The sequence below is a fragment of the Taeniopygia guttata genome, chromosome 7 (genome assembly GCF_048771995.1).
Source record: "Taeniopygia guttata chromosome 7, bTaeGut7.mat, whole genome shotgun sequence".
NCBI lineage: Eukaryota > Metazoa > Chordata > Aves > Passeriformes > Estrildidae > Taeniopygia > Taeniopygia guttata.
Window position 1 is genome coordinate 38,135,344 of NC_133032.1, and position 25,124 is coordinate 38,160,467.

At 45.8% G+C, this 25,124-nt stretch overlaps 2 protein-coding genes across 7 annotated transcripts in view; both read right to left on the minus strand.

The window, feature by feature from the left end:
• Positions 1-1,168, minus strand: part of CACNB4 (calcium voltage-gated channel auxiliary subunit beta 4) — a 79,361-nt gene extending 78,193 nt beyond the window's left edge. For 4 of the 5 annotated variants that reach the window (XR_012056870.1, XR_012056869.1, XM_030278177.4 and 1 more), the window contains exons 1-2: positions 1,096-1,162; positions 930-1,013 (exon numbers count right to left, since the gene is read on the minus strand). Coding sequence is in view for 3 of the 5 variants with exons in the window: in XM_030278177.4 (XP_030134037.1) it covers positions 930-1,013; positions 1,096-1,104 (93 nt within the window). In the remaining 2 variants the exon portion in view is untranslated. Of the gene's footprint in view, positions 1-929; positions 1,014-1,095 lie in introns of all 5 variants that reach the window. The other variant, XM_030278180.4, reaches the window with a different exon arrangement.
• A 1,549-nt stretch (positions 1,169-2,717) lies between these two features.
• Positions 2,718-25,063, minus strand: STAM2 (signal transducing adaptor molecule 2). Of its 2 annotated transcripts, none has more exons than XM_030278185.4 (14): positions 24,880-25,063; positions 17,688-17,772; positions 15,164-15,239; positions 14,135-14,230; positions 11,552-11,698; positions 10,625-10,694; positions 10,158-10,344; positions 9,403-9,497; positions 8,900-8,979; positions 8,668-8,755; positions 8,219-8,273; positions 7,203-7,356; positions 6,058-6,215; positions 2,718-5,431 (listed from the first exon to the last, which is right to left on the minus strand). In XM_030278185.4, the coding sequence occupies exons 1-14, from the start codon at positions 24,917-24,919 to the stop codon at positions 5,245-5,247; spliced, it is 1,518 nt and encodes a 505-aa protein (XP_030134045.3). In that variant the 5' UTR covers positions 24,920-25,063; the 3' UTR covers positions 2,718-5,244. The 2 variants fall into 2 exon arrangements, with proteins under 2 accessions (XP_030134045.3, XP_030134044.3); XM_030278184.4 differs by having other exon boundaries at positions 8,900-8,982.
• Between the last annotated feature and the right edge of the window lie 61 nt (positions 25,064-25,124).

The following is a 25,124-nucleotide window of genomic DNA, read 5'->3' on the forward strand; positions in this document are numbered from 1 at the left end:
GGGGACTGCATGGCTGCTCCGGGCTGGGGCCGTGACAAGGAGGTGCCACCAGGCCAAATGAAACCTGCCTGGGTTATTTGGGTTATTTCAATCCCTTTCTGTGGCAGAGCAAGCTCTGTGCCCTGAGCACAGTCCCTGGATCTGCCAAGGGCCCAGCTCTGCTCTGAGCCTCCTTCAGCTCCTGCTGGAGTCCCTGGGATGCAGGTTCAGGCTCTGGAGAGTGCTGTGCTTGGGAATGAAATGGATAATATTTACTGCAAACAGCCAGTTTTAGCTGAGGGTGATGCTTCAGGGGACTCAGAACGTCAGCGTGTGTGTGAGCGAGGGACAGCTGGCAGGCAGGAGCGGGAGACTGGGAACAAGGGTGGAAAAGGGAAGGAGAGGGATGGCAGAAAAGGAAAAAGGGAAAAGGGAATGTTAGCACGCTGATGGCTACCAGGGCTCCTGCGGTGCACAGGGCTGCTGTGCAACCAGCCCCGAGCAGCACCGACCTCAGATACCGATGCTCGTGACACACTTAAAACCATTTTCCCCCCAGAAATCCTAAAGTCAGGAGATGACTATAACCTCAGCTTCCATTCCCGCCGCCAAGCGCATCTCCCGGTGTCCCGGGCAATAAGGAGGGAATGCCCAGCGGGTCAGTGACCGCCGGGAGCCCAAGGCGAGGACGATCCGTGCGTTTATCGGGCTGAACCACGGCCGCAGCCGGGCTGTGGGGCCGCTCCCAGCCCCGAACTCCGCGGGGCTCGTAACTCCAGCGGAGCCGGAGCATCCCCGGAGCATCCGCGGAGCATCCCCGGAGCATCCGCGGAGCATCCCCGGGTAGCGGCACCGCCGCGCTCCGCACGGGGGTCCCGAGCCGCGGTGGGACTGAGCCCCCCGGACCCCCCGAGCCCCCCGGAGCCCCCCAGCCCAGCCCCGGTGCTGACCTGCCGCAGGATGAAGCTGGTGGAGGTGGTGCTGCCGTCCGAGCGCTTCAGGCGGCTGCGGCGCGTCGCGGTGCCCCTCGTCACCTGCCCGGGGACAGGACAAAGCGTCAAGGTCGTGTCACCGCCCCGGCCCCGGCCCCGCCGCCGCCCCCGGCCCCGCACGCACCGCGGCCATCGCTCCCCCGCCGCTGCTCCGCCGCTCTCCGGGCGCAGCGGAGCCGCCGCCGGGCGGAGCGCGATGGGGGCGGCCCCGGGGCGGGGCTGGGGCGGAAAAAACCCCGGAGCCCGGCCCCGGAGCGGTGCCAGCCGGGGGGAGAGCCTGGAGATGCGCTGGGTGATGGGGACAGGCTGGGAGAGTGGTGGGGATGCTCACCTGGAGAAGGGAAGGATCCAGGCAGAGCTCAGAGCCCCGGGAATGTTCCCCTGGAGAAGGGAAGGATCCAGGCAGAGCTCAGAGCCCCGGGAATGTTCCCCTGGAGAAGGGAAGGATCCAGGCAGAGCTCAGAGCCCCGGGAATGTTCCCCTGGAGAAGGGAAGGATCCAGGCAGAGCTCAGAGCCCCTGGCAGGGCCTGAAGGGCTCCAGGAGAGCTGGAGAGGGACTGGGGACAAGGGATGGAGGGACAGGAGCCAGGGAATGGCTCCCACTGCCAGAGGGCAGGGATGGGTGGGATGTTGGGAATCTGGAATTCCCAGAGCAGCTGGGGCTGTCCCTGGATCCCCGGAGGTGTCCCAGGCCTGGTTGGACATTGGGGCTCCAGCTGAGCCCCAGGGCCTTGCCCAGCCCTTCCCACATCCATCAGCACCCCAGCCGGGGAGAGCTCCATTCCCAGGAAAAGAAGCTAAATCGGGAGACGATGAGCTGGAAGCTAAAATCCGAGGAAGATCTGGAAGAGGGACCTGGATTTCCTTCTTCCCACTGGCGAGCTTCACCTAGAGGCACATCACACCTCCCACGGGGACGAGCAGGAGGATGATGTGCACATCCTCATCACACCTGCCCGCTCTGAGCACAGCCTCCAGACACAAATCCTGCCTTCCCTGGCTGAAGGAGCAGCCTGGGTCTCTGCCCACACCGAATGTGGGTCACCGAGGCTGTGCTCTAAATGAGATTATTTTTACATCCACTTTCAGCACTGAATTGGTCCTGGGAAGGCATTTCTGTTGAAACATTAATCGTGGGGTGGCCGATTTCCCAGGGAAAGGTTCTCTCCGGAGACCCGATGGATCAGGGTGGGATTCAGAAAGGAAAACCAGCCAGCATTTCCCAATAATTCAGGATACGATTTGGCTTTTTAAAGGTTGACTTCCAACCTGAAGTGACCCCAAATCAACCCACTGGGGTCAGAAGCTCCAAAGGTCTGTAAAAAAAAGATGAGAACCAGTGACTGATGTGTGAATTACAATTTTTGGGGCTCTTTGCAGTCGTTTCTGGTGTCCATGCACGGCTTCAGCAGCAGGATTAAAGCCCAGGGATTCACCCTGATTTTTTGGGATGAGCCTGAATTCTCAGGCACGATCCCAGGACGCAGCTCTCGCCTCTCTGAGCAGGGAATTCTCCAGGGTGTGTTTGTGAACAAACCTGACTCATCCCACAGACACCTCGCAGTGCAAGCAGGGCCAGCGCCTGGGAGCTCTTAGAAAAGATGCACAGATAAAAATAAGGGAAGAAAATCATCTTCATCTCAGGAAATAACCCCTGAGAGAGGCCACAGCATGGAGGGACAGAGTCCCACAAGGCCAGGGCCATCCCCACCAAACCCTGCAGCACAAAGAACACACCACAGCACTTGGAAGGTTTCAATAATCTGATTTTTAACATGATTTCTGGAGCCAATTGGAGAGAAAAAGCGTGGGTGACACCAGGTGACAGAGAACAAGCCCTCAGAGCACTCTGGGGTGACAAACAACAGACACAACAGGTCCCCAGCTCACACCAAAGGAAATGGATCTCATAGTGATATTTAACACCCATGAAACAAATACACCATTGGAAAGTGGCCCAGGTTCCTATGTTAAGGGTTTATATGAAAAAGCAGGAGTTCTCCACCCCGAATTCATGATAGAAAACAGCAGGTAGAAACCTAAGGTAGAAATCTGGAGTTAGAGAAATCCTTTGGCAGCATGTTCAGTTACAATCAGGCCTTAAAAATAAATATGATCATGTCTAGAAGTACGAAGAGAAACACCAACCCCCTCTAAATACACTGGTTTAATAATAATTAAATTATTTTACACTATCTACAAGTTGCATATCACAGAGTTAGGAGTAGAAGAGGTGACAGAAGGACAAATCCTGCTTTTATAAAAGTTCAGGCATGTGTGGAGCTGTGTAGAAAATCTCAGACAAATGAGTATATACATTATTTATACTTAACAATTAACATAATCAAATCACATCTGGCTGGCTCAATTGAAGATTTCTCTTGGCCCAAAGCTCAAAATCCAAAAAAAACACACCAATTTAAATTTCCTAACAAACACTGAGAATTCATAGCAATGAGAGCAAGGTTTAGTTCTACCCCAAACCATCTTGGAACAAAGTAAACTCTGACAAATAAAAGCTCCAAACAATAAGAATTTGGAACAGCAGCATTGAAATCAATTCATTTCCTCAAAAGACACGAAGAACAAGTTATCAAAACACTTCAGTATTGCCACGTGTGTTATTTGTACTGAGCTACTTCCAGGGGAAGGATCAAGACAAATTAAAGTCATGTCCAAAGGAAAGACAAAATCCTCCTTCCAATTGCACACATTTAAATGAAAAGTGATTTAAAGAGCACTTTTTGCACGAGCATGAGGCTGCAAATATAAGGTCAAGATAGCAAATAATTAAATAAAAGGGAAAAGAAATGGAGGAGGTGCTGAGTGAAGGGTGGGTTTTGTCACTCAGCAGCCTGGGATGAAGTTTATCCATCAAAAATGCTTCTTCAGACATCTGGGAGCTTCCTGCATTTAATGGAGATGTTTTAATCAGTAATTTGCTTCCATTGTTTCCCCAAACCACAAATCACTCACCAGAGGTGGTTAAAAGCAGGATAAATGCGACCATGCTCCAGTGAGCAGGTAAACAGGAGGATGAAGTGATTTTTTTTTTTTCCAGCAGTTGAAACAAGAAAAAGAAAGAAATCCCACATTCCCAAAGGATAACCCAGTTCATCTGCTCCCTTGGACAAACCCCACCCTTTAAAAAGTGCATCAGGGAAGAAATTTTTGGATTTCTTTTCTCCCCAGCTGCCACTCGTGGCCAGCTCTGAGGCAATCCCTCCTGCAGGGAGAGGCTCTGGATTCCCACAGGAGCCCAGTCCCACCCACCAGCACATGGGATGGCCTCAAACCCCCCTCTGCCAGTGGGGCAGGAGCTCCTCTGGGCTCAGGGCTGGTTTAGACACGGACACAGTGGCAGAGAAAGGAAATCCAAGCGAGGCAGAACCCCCTGGTCCCATCAGGGCAGCTCCTGTTCCACTCAGCTCCCCCTTGCAAAGGGAACAGATCCTCAGAGGCTTCAGCAGCTTCAAACGTTCTCCAGCCCCTCCTTTCCCACAAGGAATTCCAAAGCTCCTTCACTTCTACATCCATCCAGAAAGGAAAACTGAAGAGAGATCCCGTGCAAGTTCCTGGCTCAGCACCTTGGATCCACCTGGGAGCATCCCCTGCCTGCTCTTGCCAAGGAGCCTCGAGCTGGCAGTGCCACCTCTGCCAAGACACCGGCGCGTTAGAGGAAAACTTGTTTTCCTCAAGAAAAAACACAGCAATTCTCTGTGCTTTCCAAAACACAGAAGCAGCACTGTCAAATCCCTCTTTTTCTCCTATTTCCACAGGGATGTGGTCCTGAGTGGCAGAGTTTCCTCTTCCAGCTGGAGCCAGGGACCCCTCGGGTTCCGCGGTGCGTCCCTCAGGAAGGGGACTCCGAACTGCACAGCTTCCCTAGAGCCACTGGGACAGAAGGATTACAGAAGACACCAGAGGAAGCAAAGCAACAGCATCTCAGCACCCTCAAGCTTCCAGAAACACATTGAAAAGAGAATTATTTTAGGACAATCTTTCAAAGATTCACAAGTGACGTTTCCTGAAAGCGCAAGGAAAGAGAAAAAAAAAAAAAAAAGGGACTCGGAGGAATGGGGAATTATTTTAAACCATCCCCATATCTAGTTCAGGATGCAAAAATGCAAACAACCATCAGAGCTGGTGCCTATTTTTACTCTGCACCACCCTAACGCAGCGAGTTGGGTTATCGGAGAGGAAGATGGACTTCGATATCCACGGCAGGGACTCCCAAAAAGCGCCGGCTCGGAATTCCTCCGTCCTGGCTGCTCACAGCAGAGGCTGCTGGTGGAAACTGGGCTGCTGCTGGAGCAGGGAATGAGCAGGAAGCGCCACGGGATAAGCTGGTCCTTGGTTGCTCTGGAATGCTGCCACATCCACGCCCATCTGGTGCTGGGGGAAGGCAGCGGTGACACTCGGGACACTCGGGAAGGGCTGCGGCAGCGCGGGCTCGGGGCTGCGGGGACACAACACCAACCAGGCTCACAGGGGAGCACATCCACCACGGGCACTCCCAAAGCAAGCTGGGAGCTCCAAAATATGTACATTTGAAAATAACCTGACCAAAACGGTCATTTCGGAAGGAATTTCATGGTTTTTCAGGTTTTTACATGCACATTCTCAACTTAAAGCAGCTCCGGCCTTGCATTTTCCCTCCTGTTACTTCTCCATGTTAATAAAGAGAGTTTCCCAGGAATTCCATGCTTTCATGTCTCTAACGTGGCACTTTTCATGGTTTTTTCACCAAAAAAAAAACGTTTTCACCCTCAAAATTCTTCCAGCAGCTCAGTAATTCTACTACATAACTTTTCCTCTTGCTTTTTAACTTACTCCTACTATTTAATTTTTCATCTTTGCTGCCAGGTGTTTAAAGCTGAGGTCAGAGGTTCCTCTTCAACCTTCCTCTCTTAAAACCTTCCTGGAAAATCGCCTCGTGCAGGGTCAGTTTTACCCAGAATAATGCTCTCATTGCTCCCTGGTTTGCTAAAATTGGTATTTTCCTCTCAAAAACGACGTGTCACTAAACGTAAATGCCAGAGTGGCAAAATTCCCCCCAGGAAGAAGAATTTGCTGGATCCATACCTTAAATAAGCAGCTGGAGGTGGCTGGGTGGCTGCAGAGTTGATGCTCTGAGGCAGAGACCTCACCTGGCCCACCTGCTCCGGGGCCAGGCTGTACCCTGGGGACATGGACACTCCCTGGATCATGTAATTCCCACTGGGAGGCTGCACAGGATACGACTGCAAATCAAACCAAAGCCAGCAGATTCGGTGCTTAGCACACTTTGGAGTGAACCCAGCAGAATAATCTACAGCTGGAAGCAAAACCTGCAGTTTTGTCCAATTCTGGTTTAAATAATGCAAGATTCCCTCCAAATTCAGGTGGCACGGGCTGGAGCTGCTGGTGGGGGTTGGATTTGGGATAAACAGGTTTTTGTCCCAAATAAAGCCCAGCTTTATCCTGCATTTCTGTGCACCAGTCTTGGGAGGAAACAGCAAACTCCAGTTTGCCTTTTGGCTTAAATTACTTTGTAACCTCCAAATATAATGAATTTTCCATCGTTACTGGAGTTAAGGACACGGAATTACTTTTAACTGACATATTTTCAGATCTAGCAGTTGCTATGGCAACTATTCTTTTCCCACTGAACAATTAACATGAAAGTAAAATTCATTTCAAGTAAAAACCCTCATTCTGTGCTTTTGGAAAAATCTCTCCTTCCCCTCCATGTTTATTCCTTAAGCCATCATTAGGGAGAGTGTAAAACAGTTTGGAGCACAAATACAACATGCTTAGAACTGATACAAAATGTTCAGTTTTCTAAGGGCAAAAGGAGCTAAAAGCAGAGTGTTTCTATATTTAGCAAAAAATACACTTGGGATTAATACACTGATATTCCAGTTCCCTCCCATCCCCACTATTAGATAAGAAGGGAACATTTTACTTGGAGATTGACATGACTCACAGCAAGAATATCCACCAGGCTGCTGCAACACCCAATCCCAACTGCAAGAAATGAATTATGGAAGGGATCTTTTGGAATTTTCAACAGTGGCCAAGCCAAACCTTCTGTTCTAGTGCATAAATCCCAATTTCTTGCAAAGGCAACGTCAGATTGCTCGTGGGCTCCCTTTGGTTCTTGCTGTGATTTTTTTTTTTTTAAAGCAGGGATAAGTAGCAGGGAATTTCCAGATCCCAGGGAATTTCTAGATCCCAGGGATACTGACCTGCACGGAGACTCCAGAGGAGGTGGGTGGGAATTGGGCAGGGTGCTGGAGTTTGGAGTAGGCTGAGTACATGGGGCTCTCATTCATCAGTTTGTTGTAGAGCTCCAGAGCTTCCAGAACCTTCACATTCAGCTCGGATAACTCGGAATGTTTCCTGTTCCAAAACAAATGGAGAGGGCACTGAGCTGCTGGGACATCTCAGATGGGGAGGAAAGACCAGTGCTGCATTGAATATGCAAGAAAAATAAGCCCCTAAAGGGTCAAAGGTAAACATTTTTACCCATTAATATTGAAAAATTGCTGCTGTGTGACTGGAAGGAAAATCCAAGAGCTGCGCAAGCATTGCTGGCACCAAACCAGCAACTCCCAGGTGGAACTCCCTGTTCTTTTCACCCCCAAATATCCCCAGGAGTCACAGAACCATGGAATGGTTTGGGATGGAAGGGACCTTACAAGATTTCATTCCAACCTTCTGCCATGGGCACCTTCCACTATCCCAGGGTGTTCCAGCCTGGCCTTGGACACTTCCAGGGGCAGCCCCAGCTGCTCTGGGAATTCCAGCCCAGCCAGGAATTCCCAATTCCCAATTCCCCATCCATCCCTGCCCTCTGGCAGTGGGAGCCATTCCCTGGGTCCTGTCCCACCAAATCCTCTCCATTTTCCTGATCAGCTCCTTCAGGTACTGGGCAGCCAAACCTGAGGAGGGAGAGGTGAGGATAACCTGGAATAATCACCAACAGACTGGAAATGCCAGCCCCTGGACAGCTGGAGAAGGCTACAGTCACAAAATGCCAGAGTAAAAAGCACCCATGACCTGTGCAGAGAATTTTGGGAGAGCAGCAATCAAATCTCAGTGCACACGCTCAGAACTTGATATTTCAGCATTAAAAAATAAAGGTAAAGTTGTTCAATTTTTCTTGCAAGGTTTTCTTGCTTAGGAGATGAAAGTAGCAAAAAAAAAAAAAATCATTAAACCTGCCCAATTTGAAGGAAATCAGTGAATAAATTGTGCTCACCTATCTATCTCTTCTAGTTTTTCATCTATCATTGGGCCCATCTGCTGGCAGATATCTGTGAAGACAAAGTGTTGAGGCAGTTGATGTCTTGCACAATTAAATGTTTAAATGCAGCCAAAAAGATTTTATCCAACTACAGTAAAATTAATTTCTTATTTATTTCAGGGTTGGGATTGGTAGATGGATCTTGCAAAGCTCAGGAATTTTACAGAGCTGGGAGTTATGCAAATGACTCTGCTAAACACGGAGCTGGCTTGGAACTATTAAAAAAATTCAAATTATCCCCAGAGCCCCACACTCCCACGGTGAAATAAGCGTTCTCCAGCACTGTTAGTACAGAGCACAGCTCCCCTAAGCTTAAAATAAACACAAAGAACTCCCAGCTCAATCCACAAAAGGTAATTGTGAGAAGAAGTCATAAAAAAGAGCTCATTTAGTGCTGCAAGTACCTTCTGAGTTGAGAAGATCTGGAGAATCAAGCTTTAAATCTGTGGGATCTATGCTCTGAAGTACCTGCAGTGTTTTATCCATCTTATCCTGAAAGGGGAAGCCAAGATGAAGAACTTGGATTTCTCAGCCATGCCAAGATTGGTTTAATATTCAAATAAAAGCTCTTTATAGGCAAAGAATCATCTGCCAACATTCAGCACTGAAATATTTTATTTTAAAGTGGCTTCATACCTCATCAATATAAACTGGCTCAGGTTCTGCTTTCTTAATTTCTTCTGCAGTGTCCTCAGGAACAGAGATTTTATCCACAGCTGCTGGAAGAACAGAGATGAGTTTCTTTCCTCTCTGTTGCTGTGATAACTTCTAACAAACATTTGCTCCTTGTTATTTTTCTGTGTGAAAAGACACTGTGACATTTTAAATGGCAATTTGCTGGATTTGTAAATATGTTGCTGACAAGGAATTCTGGTGAATCGAACCAAATTTCTGTCACAGAAAATGGTAATAACTTAAAAGAGAAATAGAGGCAGAAATTAAAGGGAGTTATGGAGTGATCTGTGCTTGATTGCTTGAAACAAGGGCAGGATGTCTCTCAGCTCTTTCCTGGGGCTGACAGAGTAAATTATTTTGCTGCTGGGCTAATTAGGATTGCAGCACAAAGCTGCCTCGGTGTAATGATCCATCCTTTCAGCCCTTGTGAAATAATCCATCCATCATTTCAGCAGGTAACTCACCGGCCTCGGGCTCCACAGTCAAGTCAGAGGTGACGAAATTGGATGGGAACAGCCCCACTCCTCTGTGGTTCTCCCCTTTCCACCAGTTGGCATCACTGGGGAAATAAAGAAGGGTTACAGGACTCTGGGGTGAACAGAGCCAGAGACACATTTGGGGTTTTTACTCAAAACCTGAGGTACAGAGACATATTTGGTGGTTTTTCTACCAAAACCCAGTGACATTTAAAAGAGAACTTGCAGGGATTAGCACAAAGCCAAACAGGAGCTGAGGGACAGGGGACGGAAGGGAGGAAGAGGAGTCAAGAGGATCACTGAAAATTGAACACAATCCATCAAATCTTTACATTGATTACTTGCCAGCCCTTTAAAGCTGTATATATCCCTAGAGGTGTTAACAACAAGCATTATTTTTGCTATTTTTAATCAGTTTTACTCTTGGCAAATCTGATTCTTGATAGCCAGAGGTTTAACAGCAGCTGGAAGCGTGTGGAATGTGATGCCAAAGCATTTTCTTATCTCAGACAACCAATTAAGATTTATCTTCAAAACTACAAATTGGATGAATACTTGAGGTTCTCCCTGCACTAAAGGTCAGAAGCTAAGAATTTGGAAAGAGAAAAGAGAAAGGGATGTGAGGGAGGGCAGAGTGACAATTACATTTCTGGGAGGGGTGGAAAAGCATCAGAGGAAAAATGTGCTACCCTGAGAAAACAAGAGTGGTGGAACAAAGTCAGCTCCACCTGAGTGTATTGTACCTGTCATCCAAAACAAAAATTATCTCTCCACTTTTAAAGGTGAGCTCATTGTCCTCGACAGCTTCAAAGTCATACAGAGCTCGCACCTTCCTCAGGCTCTGGGGGTTTGGTGCCATTTCTGCAGGTGGGTACAAGGATTTGGTCTCCATTTGCTGCTGCTTCTGCTCTTGCAAAGACAATTCAATAGCTGCAGGTGGGGCAGAGAGGAAAAGAACAAGTTTGTGGGGTTTATCCCTGGAGAAAAAGCAGTTTGATTTCCTGATTTAACAAAAGCAGGATTTATTGCTTTACTTAAACAAGGTCTGTAGTATTGGAAGTTAACATTTCAAATGCTGTGTGAGTGGCAGGAATGTGTCTTACCCCAAATCCCCATGGATGAGGGAAACACCTGGAATGCCACAATTCCCATTTCCCTGCTTTTTAACAAAACTTCTGGAGTCCAACCCAAGGCTGAGACAGCAACTCACCTTTAGCTATATCCTCATCTTCTTTGGATTTACTGGATGAGGAGCCATTCTTAGCAGCACTGGTGGAAGCCTGCAAAGGTGGGAACAACAGAGGGACAAATGACAAAGAAATCTCCATAATTTGGTATTTTAACAAATGAGCAATGAGTTGTTCCTGATCAGACGGATTATGGAATGCAGGTGTTCTCCTAGAAATAAAAATCACCACTCTTCAGGTTTGCTTATGTTTTCAGCAGGGAAAAAAAGTAACACAAATAATGAGATTTAATTGAAATAACTGATTTTATTGAAATAGTTATTTTAGTCATGTTTATTACAGTGAGACTACTCATTTAAATTACTCTTTCCACTTTTATCGTTCACTCCTCCCTTCAAGAAGGAAGATGCTCTAGTTGGGAGCTGCCGACTTAAACCCTACAATTCTCTCCAGCAGCACAGTGAAATCATTGCTGGAGTTTTCATTCCCACCAGGAACTGGAATTGGGTGCCAGTGCTCAACTCTTCCATGTTCCTGCCATATGTTTTACACATAGATCAGATTTAGAAGTGAAAACATCTTTGTGGAGGAAAGAGGGATTGTAAAAGTTAAAAAACTCAGAGTGTTTGTGAAAGTTTAAAAAACTCTGTGTTTCATATAGAGAAAATTAAACTTTGTGTGAGGAAATTGTAATAGAAATCCTAATTTTAATTTTCACGGCTGAATAATGTGGAAACATTTAGAACTATCAATTCTAAAAGTCAGGATAAAACCACCTGGCATCATATCTGCTGTTAGATTGGGCATAACAAACCACCAGAAGTGAAAAATAAACCACTGCAAACCCAGGACAACTCCTGAAAGGGACAGGAAATGGGACAAACAGGAAAAGGGGATGTGGAAAGGAAAGCAGAGCTTGGGATCCATCACTGTCCCAAAGCAGCTCTCACCTGGGATCCTGCTGCAGGAAAAGTGACCCCTTCTTCCTTCAGGGATTTGATGGTTGCAGATATTAAACTACATTGTGGGTCTTTCTGGAATTCTTCTGACCACTCCACCATCAAGGTTTTTAGCTTTTCACACACTTTTGGGTGAGCCTGGAAGACAAAATTGGATAAAAAGGGATGTTTGAGCCTCAAAATGAACAGAAGGAGCCATTACCAAAATTGTTACCAAACCCATTTTACTATAAATATACTTAATTGTTAATGATTGTGTAGATTGAGAAGATTTGGGGAGCAGAGTGTAGAATATGTGACCTTTTATACCCTGATCTGGTATTCCTGAGAACATGCTGAGCTCCTGGAGCCCTGATTCTGGAGGAATTCAGGCTGCCTTCCACACTTACCCCAAATTTCTGCATCTCTGTGTTACTCACCCTCCATTTAACCTCAATTTTCTCTTCATTCCTTCTCAAGTGTGTTGTTTTCCACTTCCCAACCACGTAAACTGGTCTGATATAAGCCACTGCCTTTCCCTCCCAGAAATCCTCCAAGAAATCTTTCCCTAAAAGAAATCCTCCAAGAACTCCTTCACTACAAGAAATCTTTCCTACAAAAAATCCTCCAAGAGTCTTTCTTTCCCTCCAAGAAGTCTTTCTTTCCCTCCAATCCATTTTTCTGGCCTCTGAGGTTTCTCCTCAGATGCCAGGACAGCTTTGCCCCAGCTGAGACACCCTCACAAAAACCTGATCTTGTGTCTCCTTGAACCAGCTTCTCCCACAAAAAGGAATTATTATCCATAGGGACAATCCTTAGGACAGTTCCAATTCCCAAACTGGGAGCTGAGCTGCAGGGACAGCCTGGCAAAGGAAGATCATTTGATTGGAGTGGGGGCAAACCAAGATCAATTCATGCTCTGCCTGGAATTCCTGTGGCTCCCCCAGATCCTGGCACTGGGACAAGATTCCCAACCCAAGGAATCAGATCCCACTCAGGGCTGTGAGCCCAGCATGGGCTGAGCAGGGAGGGCACTGCCAGCTTTGGGCTCCAACCTGCATTTTTTTCAACAGAAAGTTTGCTGGGCTCAGGAGCAGCACAAAGACATTTGTCACACTTGGCTGGACTCATTTTCCCTCTGGGAAGAGGGGAAAAGCAAAATTTTATTCATTATTGCTTCAAGGGGGCCAGGGCTGGGGGTAAAGGGTCAGTATTTCCAAAGAACACAAAACTGTGCTCCAGAACCCATCCCTGGGTGGGATCCCAGGATCCCTTGCCCATCCCTGGGTGGGATCCCAGGGTCCCCTGGCCATCCCTGGGTGGGATTTCGGGATCCCAGTACATCCCTGGGTGGGATTTCGGGATCCCAGTACATCCCTGGGTGGGATTTCGGGATCCCTGCCCATCCCTGGGTGGGATCCCGGGGTCCCAGTACATCCCTGGGTGGGATCCCAGGGTCCCTGCCTATCCCTGGGTGGGATTCCAGGATCCCAGTACATCCCTGGGTGGGATCCCGGGGTCCCCTGCCCATCCCTGGGTGGGATTCCGGGATCCCAGTACATCCCTGGGTGGAATCCCAGGGTCCCTGCCCATCCCTGGGTGGGATTCCAGGATCCAGTACATCCCTGGGAGGGATCCCAGGGTCCCCTGGCAATCCCTGGGAGGGATCCCAGGGTCCCCTGCCCATCCCTGGGAGGGATCCTGGGATCCCCTGCCCATCCCTGGGAGGGATCCTGGGATCCCCTGCCCATCCCTGGGAGGGATCCCACAGTCCCTGCCCATCCCTGGGTGGGATTCAGGGATCCCAATACATTCCTGTGTGGGATCCCAGGATTCCAGGATCCCACAATCCCTGCTCACCCCTGAGTGCTGAAGGGCAGTGTGAGCTCCAGGATGGACCCTGCCTCATGGGAACACAGGCAGCACTTGCAGACCTATTTTTCCACAGAGCTGTGAACTCATTTTGCTTCCCAGCAATTTTATTACTTTCCTTAATTGCTTTGCTCAGCCTCTGATGATTGCAGGGATCTGAAAACTCCTTTTTAACCCATTAACCAGTTCTGCCTCCAACTGGAGCAGTAATTAGGGAAAAGCTGTTCCTGCTTACTCAATTCCTCACATCCAGATTCACATCCCAGCAGCTGCTTGACCCCAACCACTTCAGTCTCCTTTTCCTGGTTATTTTCTCATTCAACATTCCCAAAAGCTCTACAAACTCAAAAGGATTGTCTGTAACTTCATCCTTTTCCTTGTACAAATGTTATTTCACTCTCTCATCATTTTCTCTTTCATTTCAGCCCAGGAATTTCCTTCAAGCCTCATGAAAACTCTCCTCAAGAAAAGCTGCACTTATCATGATCAAATTAATGGAGCTTAGGAACAGAGATTTTAATTAAAATTGCTCATGTAATTTTGTAAAAATGTGAAGGATTATCAGCTGTCAGCACTTTAACAGATTATTTTTTCAGAGTAAAAATGACACAAATTTTGGTGAAAACAGCATGAAAACTAGAAAATGTGCATTAATTACAACATTCATTTGGAGAAGTTACCAAAATAATTCTGCCCCAGGATTGCAGGTTCTAAACCAATTACCTTGTTTATTATAGCTCGAGCTTCAGTGGCAAAATCCCGGGAACACACTTCCAAGTGGAATATCTTCCCACAGTTTGACACACAGGCTCCTAAAAGCTGACAGCACAAAGATAATTGGGAAAATGCAGGGAAAAAATGTGCAAAAAAAAAAACATAGTGAAATTAATAATAATGAGAATTGCAGATAAAAAAAAAAAAGAAAAAAATGCAAATTAAAAAAGAGTGCAAATAATAATAATGGCAAATAAAAAAGAGTGCAAATAATACAAAATAAGAAAAAAAAGCAAATTAAGAAAGCCCAAATAATAATAAAAATTGTAAATAAAGAGCGCAAATAATACAAAACTAGAAAAAATACAAATAAAAAAGAGTGTAAACAATAATAGAAAATAAAAACAAGCAAATAATCCAAAATAAAAAAGTGCAAATAAGAGTGCAAAAATAATAAAAGTTGCAAATAAAAAAAAGAGTGCAAATAATCCAAAATAAGAAAAAACTACAAATTAAAAAGTGCAAACAATCCAAAATAAAGAAAAAAGGAGCAAATTAAAAAATAGTGCAAATAATTCAAAATAAGAAAAAAAGTGCAAGTAAAAAAGAGTGACAATAATAATAATAATAAGTGCAAATTAAAAAAGTAATCCAAAATAAGGAAAAAACAGCAAATAAAAATTTCAAATAATCCAAAATAAGAAAAAAAAAGCAAATTGAAAAAAGAGTGCAAATAATAACAAGAAAAAGTGCAAATAAAGAAGAGTGCAAATAATCCAAAATAAGAAAAAAGTGCAAATAAAAAAAGAGTGCAAATAATCCAAAATAAGAAAAAAGTGTAAATAAAAAAGAGTGATAATAATAATAATAGTAAAAAGTGCAAATAAAAAAGAGCGCAAATAATCAAAAATAAAAGGTAAATTCATCATGGTCACTAATTTGCTGAGGTTAATGAAGATATTTATTAATTACTTGATCAGTAAATATGTAATTGCTGCATTGCAGGAGGTTTTTGGGGGAATTTGGGAATTTACTCACTGTGAGAGCTTGCAGAGCCACGTGGGGAACTTTGTGATTCATTCTCTTCATGATGGCTTTGAGGCAATCCTTGGCTCTGCAGGGGAACAAGAAATTCAGGAAAAATGGGAGGGACAGGACCTGAGCAAGGAATGAGCCCAAACCCCACCAGAACTGAGCCTAATGAGCAAAAATGGCACCAAAGCTGAGCTTAATGAGCATAAATTACACTAAAGCTGAGCTAAATGAACAAAAATTACACCACAGCTGAGCCTAATGAGCAAAAATGGCACCAAAGCTGAGCCTAATGAGCAAAAATGGCACCAAAGCTGAGTCTAATGAGCAAAAATGGCACCAAAGCTGAGCCTAATGAGCAAAAATGGCACTACTGAGCAAAAATGGCACCAAAGCTGAGCCTAATGAGCAAAAATGCCACCAAACCTAAACCTATTGAACAAAAATGTCACCACAGCTGAGCCTAATGAGCAGAAGTCACCAAACCTGAACCTACTGAACAAAAATGGCACCAAAGCTGAGCTTAATGGGCAAAAATGTCACCAAGGCTGAGCCTACTGAGCAAAAATGGCACCAAAGCTGTGCCTAATGAGCAAAAATGTCATCAAACTTAAACCTATTGAGCAAAAATGTCACCAAACCTAAACCTATTGAGCAAAAATGTCACCAAAGCTGAGCTTAATGAGCAAAAGTCACCAAACCTGAACCTGCTGAACAAAAATGTCACCAAAGCTCAGCCTGTTGAATGAAAATGTCACCAAACCTGAGCTTACTGAAGAAAAATGACACCAAACCTGAGCCTGTTGAATGAAAATGTCACCAAACCTGAGCTTACTGAAGAAAAATGTCCCTGAACTTGAAGCTCTCGGGGCTGGGCAGAGATTTACCCACTGACCAGTCTGTCTGTCCTCAGCTGGGTGTTGGATTGGCAGAAATTCCCTTTTTCCCCCTGGCATTCCACATCCATTCCCAAAAAGCTGCTGCCAGGCCAGGAAGGGAAGGCACTGCATGGTTTGGGGCAGACAATGACAGAAATGAACCAAAAAAAAAGACAGGATGCAAAAAATGGGTATTTTAGTGGATTTCATTCCCAGCTCTTGGATCCCCTTTTCCACAGCCTGAGGACACAAAGGTTTTCATCATTTGTTCCAGCACAATCTGAGGTGAGTGGGGAATAATAAATAGAATTTTAAATGCTTCTGCTGAGGGGCTTCCACACTTTAAATGAGCATTAATGGCTGGCAGGAGCTCAGGCACATCAAAGGCTTCATTAACACTGATATTTGGAACATTTAAACACATGAAATCCTAAAAGAAAAAGCTGATGCAGCATTTAAAAAATATTATCACTGGCAGATACTTGAGCTGCTGGGCTAGAAAAGCACAGAAAAGCCTCTGTGCCAGAAAAATACACTTTTAGTCCTAATATTTTCATTTTATTTCACGTGCAAACCATCCAACAAAGTCAACTCAGTTGTTTTAAGTTGTATTTTTATTTAGGGTAGGCAACAATCTTCATTATTTTCAAGGGCAGAAGGGAAGAAAATGACACAAAATTGAATTAAAATATGCCAGCAGCAGTGGCATTTAAAATTCAGAATTGGGATTTTATTTTCTATACAAATATGTATTTTTAGATTTAATTATGCATTTTATATACTTCTATTTCTGCATATGTAATTTTTTTTTAATCACAGAATTCTTTACAACATCCCTTCCTCCAAAACCAGATTTAAAAGAGTTCCCTCTACAAGTCTTGTGGCACTAAAAAATTTGATTTTTAATGCAGGACTCAAAGGACATTTTTTTTTTAAATTCAGGAGTAAAGACTCCCAGACTGAACAGATTTGCTGTTATTCCTTGTGGTGGGTAATCAATTAAAACCAAACCAAAACAACCAAAAAATCCCCAATTTTAATATTAAATAGAACTGCTAAAAATTCCGAATTACCTAAGAATTCTGCCTATGCACTAATTGAGGATTAATTCCAAATTTAAAGCTAAAAATTCTGAATTACTTAAGAATTCCGCCTGTGCACTAATTGAGGATTAATTCCAAATTTAAAATTCAGCAAATATTTTTGGCCACTACAGAATCACTCAAATTCCATTTATGTTCCACTCAGGCTAAACTGATTCCAAGTGATTTGTGTTTGATCCCTATTTTTTCCCTTTTCTCTCTGATTTTTCCTAACAACCAAACACAGACAAATATCATGAACAGCTCCTTGCCAGGTGTTTTTCTGCACAGAAATTCTTTCACTTTCTCCTCCTGGCACAGCCACTTTCCCAGATTTATGCCAGATCATTAAATATGAATAACTTGGGCGTGCTGTGCAAAACTCCAGGAAAAACTTGGAATGTGCTCAGCACACAGAAGTTGCTCTGCTCAAAATCCTCCTGGAACATTTTTTTTCCAAGGATTTCCAAGCCAGCTCCTTGTATTTGGGAATTGGGCATTTTGAGCTGTGTTCTCTGTGCCATTTTCTTCCTCCCAGCAGCACAGAATTCCCTGGAATGCTGAGCTTACCCATTGGGAGTGCTTCCAACTTTGTCACAAATATCCATGATAAGCCCCCAGTCCTCACTGGTGTTGTATTCATTTGTAGCTTTTTCTGGAAAGAAAAAGAAGATTTATCAAGTTATTTATTTATTCAGTTCAGAGTCTATCAGTAGAATGTATCTCTAATTAATATTCCATGAATTCATGGAATGATTTGGGTTGGAAGGGACCTTAAAGCTCATCTTGTTCCACTCAATCTGTAGATTAATTAATAAGGCTTAATGGTATTTATTTGTGTTTTGAGTTTTTATTCGCCAGCTTATTCAAATCCCATGTAAATATTACAGGTCAAGTTAATAAATAGCAAATTTAGTATTTTATTACACATGCTGCTTTAAGATTAAAGTTTTAACCAACTAAACTCAATTTTATTTTGGCTGCTCAGCAGAAAGATTTCCACAAAGGGAACGTGAACACAGCAATGTTCCAAATCCCTTTTGTTACAGAAGAAATGTAGAATTTTGGCCATAATTTATCCTCAAAAACTGAAGTATTTACTTCAAGGAAGTAAATATTATTTTCAAACCACAAACCTTCTTCAAAACTTACCCCAAAAATTATAGAATTGCTAAATTTTCTTTTAAGTGCATCAATATTTAGGGAATGAAGAACAAATTCATGGATGGTGTGGAAAATAAATGAGTGCCTGCATATTAAATACTTAAAAAAAAAAAAAAAAAAAAGGAAAATCAAGCCAAATCAGCCTCTGGAAGCTGTAGATTCCCTGGATATAAAATCCCTAAGTAGTGAAGAGATTCCCAAGGGTATCCTGAAGTATTTCCCAAGGATCCATTGAAATTTCCCTGAGCAGAAATCACACCAGCTTTTCCTGCCATGGCAGAAATAATCCCAACTCTGCCACTGGCCACAGGAAGGTTGGATGATCACAGGCTTCAGCAGGAAGATTTCACCTCAGAATTATGGAATTATTTAGGTTGAAAAATAATTATGGAATAATTAAATTGACCTTTCCTTCCCAGGTCACAGAGTCCCAGCAGTGCCCCATGACCACCCTGTTCCCACCCGTGGGGATCCCAGCTCTGTCCTTCCCAAACTCTCAGGGATCTGGAAGTTTCCCTCCCTGCCAGCCTGACAAACTGAGCAGCAGCTGCTGTTCTTCCCTAAATTCAGGAACAATTCTGCAGGATAACTCCCTCACAGATGCTGAGACAGAGCAGATGTGGGAGGATGCCTTTTCCAGGATTTTTTCAGCACGGAGGGAACGTAACCTTTAAAAACATGGAATGACTTGTCCTCTGCAGCCCTCCAATTAATGAAGGAACATTAGACCTGAGCTGGCTTTCATGGAAATAGTGATAAAAGCAAAATGTGCTGCTTGGGGTGCTTTGATAAAGAACCCCAAGGCAAGGAATGGCTTTTCCCTGGGTGAGCTCCCTGAGCTGCTGCGTGGTTCCAAGGGAACGCTGCCAGTCCAGGAGAGGGAAGAGCACTCAGAGGAGCAGCTGGGAAGGGGTTGGGAATTGTTTGCTGCTCCCACTGCCAAAAGGAGAAATACTCAGAGAGCTCCTGCCCCAAAGCACTGCCACAGCTCTTCCAGGAAAGGAGGGAATGCTTTGCACTGAGGGAAAATGGTCAGGATCATCCCAGTAACACACCACCCGAATCCTGAACATCCTGGAATCCCTCACTGGGAGGGATGGGAGGCACCTGAATCCCAACCCAGCCCTGGGCAGGGAAACCCTCCCCATCCCAGGCTGCTCCAGCCTGGCCTGGGACACTGCCAGGGATCCAGGGCAGTCACAGCTGCTCTGGGAATTCCAACCCAGCCAGGAATTCCCAATTTCCAATCTCCCACCCATCCCTGCCCGCTGGCAGTGGGAGCCATTCCCTGGCTCCTGTCCCTCCATCCCTTGTCCCCAGTCCCTCTCCAGCTCTCCTGGAGCCCTTCAGGCCCTGCCAGGGGCTCTGAGCTCTGCCTGGATCCTTCCCTTCTCCAGGGGAACATTCCCAGGGCTCTGAGCTCTGCCTGGATCCTTCCCTTCTCCAGGGGAACATTCCCGGGGCTCTGAGCTCTGCCTGGATCCTTCCCTTCTCCAGGGGAACATTCCCAGGGCTCTGAGCTCTGCCTGGATCCTTCCCTTCTCCAGGGGAACATTCCCGGGGCTCTGAGCTCTGCCTGGATCCTTCCCTTCTCCAGGGGAACATTCCCGGGGCTCTGAGCTCTGCCTGGATCCTTCCCTTCTCCAGGGGAACATTCCCGGGGCTCTGAGCTCTGCCTGGATCCTTCCCTTCTCCAGGGGAACATTCCCGGGGCTCTGAGCTCTGCCTGGATCCTTCCCTTCTCCAGGGGAACATTCCCAGCTCCCCAAGCCTTTCCAGCTCTCCAGCCATTCCATTATTCTTCCATTATTTCTTCTCTCTTTGTTCACAAGAAGGGATGGGCAATACACTGAAATAAGACCAAGAAATGAGGGAATAACCCACTCTGGATCAAGCAAGGAGTGGGAATGCTCCAAGCCTCCCTGTTCCCATCCTTCCCAAGCCCAGCTCCTCAGCCTGGGCTGGGGCAGCTCCACCTCAGGACCTTCAAACTCCCAAAACATTTTGTTATTTCAGCCCTGAATTCCCTTGGGACAGGCTCGCCAAGGGAGATATGTGTTAAAAAATCAGAAATATACTAAAATACAACACTGTTTCTCCACCTGTGTCACTTCCTATGCAAGAAACAGAAAATGATCACTGATTTGGCACAAAAAAATCACTCCTCGGGCACTTTCAGCACAGAAGGTTTCTGTGCTAAACAAGTGCTTGTTTATTTTTTAGTGATTGTCACCACTAAAATCAAAATTTTCTTGATCATTTTGCCCATGAAGTGAAATCCACCATTGCCTGCAGAGAAATAGTTCAGATTTTACACAAAGCATGGAAGAACTTTTCACAGGGAATAGTAAATATAAAAGGAATGGAGGGCGACTCCAAGTGCTGTTTTCCAAGAGATAAAAGCAGAAAGACATGGATGAAAGGCAGAGATTTGATCCACACCCCTTCCTTTGCAGAGCCTAATTAGAGAATTCCAGCTTGGATTTAATTAGAGATCACAGTCAGGATGAACCTGCAGTCACAAGGCAGCCCCACCTGTAATGATCCCTACTCATGGCTCTATTATATCCTAAAAAATTGGATTAAAATACATTATAAAATAACTTTTTGCAATGTAAATCCAGTTCAATGAAAGGTCTTCTTAAAATGCATTTTTTTTGCTTGAAAAGTGTTTTGTTTTATTGAGGCAAATAAGCTGAAAAAGAAATAATTTTGTTTGTCTGTCAAAAAAAAAAAAAAAAACAAACAAACCCCAACAAAAAATCTGAAAGATTTGAGAGGGATTAACAGAAATTATATTCCAGAGCCTGGAAACACCAAGATGGAAGTGGACAACTCTTAGTTTGTGTATAATATATAAATTATATTAAATTATGAATTTGTGTTTATTATATAAAATATCTTTCACTATATAAAGAAAACCAATAACTGTGAGGTTGTGGTATATTAAAAAAATATTAAGGCAGGATGGGGGAACAAAGCAAAAATAACCTCAAAAAATAAGAAAGAAACATTATAAAAATGCAGGCTCAGAATTTAGGAATTTTAAGCAGTCAGATCAAAGACTGGAAAATAGTTCAAGAAGAAAAGAAACACCCAAGCAAGAGCAAGAAAAATTTTTAAAAGTCTAATTAGTTTTTCTTCAAATATTATTATTTGCAAGATTTTAGATTAAATGCTGAAGACAATAATTATTATGAACTGAGAAGTGAAAGGAACATTAAATAAATAATGTCAACAATGGTAATAATGTCTTAAATGTCAATAGTGTCAATAGTGTCAATAATGATAAAATAGTAGAAAAATAAGAGAAAAACAAATTATTGAAAAGTTAAAAGGTTATGGAAGAGGAAGGACAGAGCTGGGAAAACAGCGAGTGCACGTGGAGTCTGAAGGGAGCCAGACAGGAAATATCAACTTTCCAAAAGTTTTGGAGGTTCCTGTGCAATGGAAGCAGCCACACTCCCCCAGAGTTCCAGAGGGTTATCCCGTGATGTGCAGCTGTGTCCAGGCACATTCCAAGGCTCTGCTCAGCTCTGTGTGCTTGGAACCACAGGAGCAAAGCCAGCTGTGGCAAAAAATAATACTGGGAAAAAATAAAAATACTGGGGAAAACTATAATATTGGGAATAAATAATAATATTGGGGGAAAAATAATAATATGGGGGAAAAAATAATATGTGGGGAGAAATAATATTGGGGGGAAACAATAATATGGGGGAAAACAATAATATGTGGGGGGAAACAATAATATGTGGGGGGAAACAATAATAAGTGTGGAAAAACAATAACATGTGGGAAAAACAATAACATGTGGGAAAAACAATAATATGGGGAAAACAATAATATGGGGAAAACAATAATATGGGGAAAACAATAATATGGGAAAAAACAGTAATATTGGGGGAAAACAATAATATTGGGGGAAAAACAATACTATTGGGGAAAAGCAAAAAAAAAAAAGATAAATACTAGAAAAATTAAAAAAAGGAACTAAAACATAAGGGAAATGGAAGCTCCTGAGGGCTGGGTTAGGTATGAAAAGGAAATTCCTTCTTCCCCACAGGTGTTCCAAGGAAAGAGCAGCTCTGCTTGAAGACGCAGGTGGATCTGTCCCCACCTTTTGCAGCCAACAAAAGGCAACAAAATTCCAAATTCAGCACCTCCCCAGAGTATCCACATGTGATAATCTGATATTTTGCATGGTCTAATTCACAACAGAATACTAATTTTTTTAAAGGTTCTAATGACAAAGTTTTCCTGGCAAGGGACTCTAAGATTTAGCCCCAATAATTCAAGGTCCTATTCTACTGCACATGCTAAATTTTAATAAGTGATAATAATAAGTTATATATAATTAAAATATTAAAGAAAAAAATCCACTGAGTAAAGTTTAAGAAACTGGAAGCAAACAGAGTCCCAGTTTTGAAGTTCTGCAGCCTGGGAGTCCTTGAGGCATTTAGGTTTGTTCAAGAATCCTTCAGAGTTCCAAAAAAATCCACCTGAACAAATACAGCAGTTTGAGCCACGTGAAATGTGAGTGTGGTCAAAGACCAAACTGCACCAGGGAGTTGAAATTAGAAATAAAATAATAAATAAAACAGGAAACCAGCTCAAAATGAAACAGAGATTGTGTGGCAACAAGAGCACTCAAACTCTTCCATTTTGGCCAGGACAAAAATCCCAGGAATGTTGAATTCTTCTCTTTCCTAGGGTGCCAACAAGAAAGTGTCTCACTTATTTCACTGCTTTTTTCAGTGCTGCCATTCAGAACAGACGTTGTGTAACAAAAAAGTGACACAGAGCACGAGTTTAAGGAAGCACGAGTCAGGGCAGGACAAAAAACAAAACAACTGAGTCACCGTCTTCAGCCCAACTCCAGGCAGCTTCTGTAATCATTGAAGCACAGAATATCCTGAGCTGGAAAAGATCCAAAACGATCATCCAGCCCAGCCACCCCAACCTCTGTGTGGTTCTGGGGAAGCTACTGGGAAGAAATCCTCAATAAAAGGATGAAAAGCAGCTGATTTCCAGCAGCCATAATTCCCTGAATCCCTGCAAACTCCATGGCAAGGCCAGGAGGGACAGAGACACCTCTGGAAAACGCTGGGAAACTTCAGGAGTCAGAGCAAAACAGGCACAACTATTTCTTGATGCTGCTGAGGGGAAGGGAGAGGGAGAACCATGGATCCTTTCCCTGCCAGAGCCCTCAGCCCGGCCAGGATGTGCCAGGAGCAGCCAGGGACCTGGAGCTGCAGTGCCCTGGGCCCACCACAGCCACGGGAGGAATCCCAGGATTATCCAGCTTGGAAAAGCCATCCCAGCCCATCCAGTCCCAGCTGCGCCCAATGCCCACCTTATCCCCAGCCCAGAGCCCCGAGTGCCACCTCCAGAATTCCTGGGACACCTCCAGGGACGGGCACTCCAACCCTCCCTGAGCAGCCCCTGCCAAGGCCTGAGCACCCTTGCCAGGAGGAATTTTTCCCCCAAAATGCAAAAAAAATGGGATTTTAAGGACTTTCAGGGCTCCTTTTCTGTTGGTGTGAGGGGTTTGGAGCTGTGGGGGAACACAAAATGTTCCCTGCCAGAAGGGGCTGGGGCAGGGACAGCTCTGCTGCTGGGGTGGGACTGGATGGATATTCCCTTCTGGGAAAAGCCTTGGGATTCTGGTGCTCAGGATCCCAGAAATTAGGTTGGGAAAGAGCTCCAAGGTCCCAAAGTCCCAGCAGTGCCCGATGCCCACCCTGTCCCCACCCAGAGCCCTGAGTGCCACCTCCAGAATTCCTGGGACACCTCCAGGGATGGGCACTCCAACCCTCCTTGGGCAGTGCCAACCCCTGAGCCCCTTTCCATGGGGAAATTCCTGCTGGTTCCACCCTGAGCTCCCCTGGGCCAGCCTGAGGCCGTTCCCTCTCCTCCTGGCCCTGTTCCCTGGGATGATCCCAAATCCCCCCGGCTGTCCCCTCCTGGCAGGGAATTCCAGAGAGGGAAAAGATCCCTGGGGATCCTCCTTTACTCCAGGCTGAGCCCCTCTCCAGCTCCCTCAGGGATTCTCCAGCCCCTTCCCATCTCCCTCAGGGATTCTCCAGCCCCTTCCCAGCTCCCTCAGGAATTCTCCAGCCCCTTCCCAGCTCCCTCAGGAATTCTCCAGCCCCTTCCCAGCTCCCTCAGGAATTCTCCAGCCCCTCAGTGTCCCCCTTGTCCCACAGTTGTCCCCAGCCCTGGCGGTGCCCCCTCAGTGCCAGCACAGGGACGGGCACAGCCCAGGGACCACTGGCCTCCTGCCCAGCTGGGCACCAGCACCTCCCAGGGCCTTTTCCAGCTTTCCTGACCCTTTCCCAGCCCGCAGCATTCCCGGGGCTCGCTGTGACCCGTGTCACACCGGCCTCACCCCATGGCTGCCGATCCCTCCTGCCCTCAGCGCGGCCACGGTGCCCTCCTCGGGATCACCCACCGGGACCCACACCGACCCCCGGCGCGGGGAGCAGGGAGGGGAAAAGAGGAGGACAAGGAGAAGGAAACAGCCGAGGAGGAAAAGGAAGCGGGAAAAAGAGGAGGAAGAGAAGCTAGAGCCCGAGCAGGCCGCCCCGCCGCTCACCCACGTCCTGCTCGAAGGGGTTGGCGGCGAAGAGCGGCATCTCGGCCCGCGGTGCTGCCGCCGCCGCTCGTTCCGCACCGACTGACCCGGCCGGAGCCGCCGCCGCCACCGCCGCGTCCGCCCCGCCTCGGCCGCTCCGCGCTCGGGGCTGCCCCGCCGCGCCCGACCGCCCCGCACGGCCAGCGCCGCGCCCGCAGCGCCGCCGGCCGCCGGGACAAGCGGCCGGGAGGGAGAACAGCGGAGCG

What these genes read in the sequence shown, in the direction of transcription:
- STAM2 (XM_030278184.4), bottom strand. Translation starts at nt 24,919, where the DNA reads ATGCCGCTCTTCGCCGCCAACCCCTTCGAGCAGGACGTGG. An exon ending in AGCCAGTTTATATTGATGAG is followed by an intron (nt 8,756 to 8,899) that starts GTATGAAGCCAC and finishes TTCCCCTTTCAG; the next exon opens with GATAAGATGGATAAAACACT. An exon ending in AAACTAGAAGAGATAGATAG is followed by an intron (nt 7,357 to 8,218) that starts GTGAGCACAATT and finishes GTTTTGGAACAG; the next exon opens with GAAACATTCCGAGTTATCCG.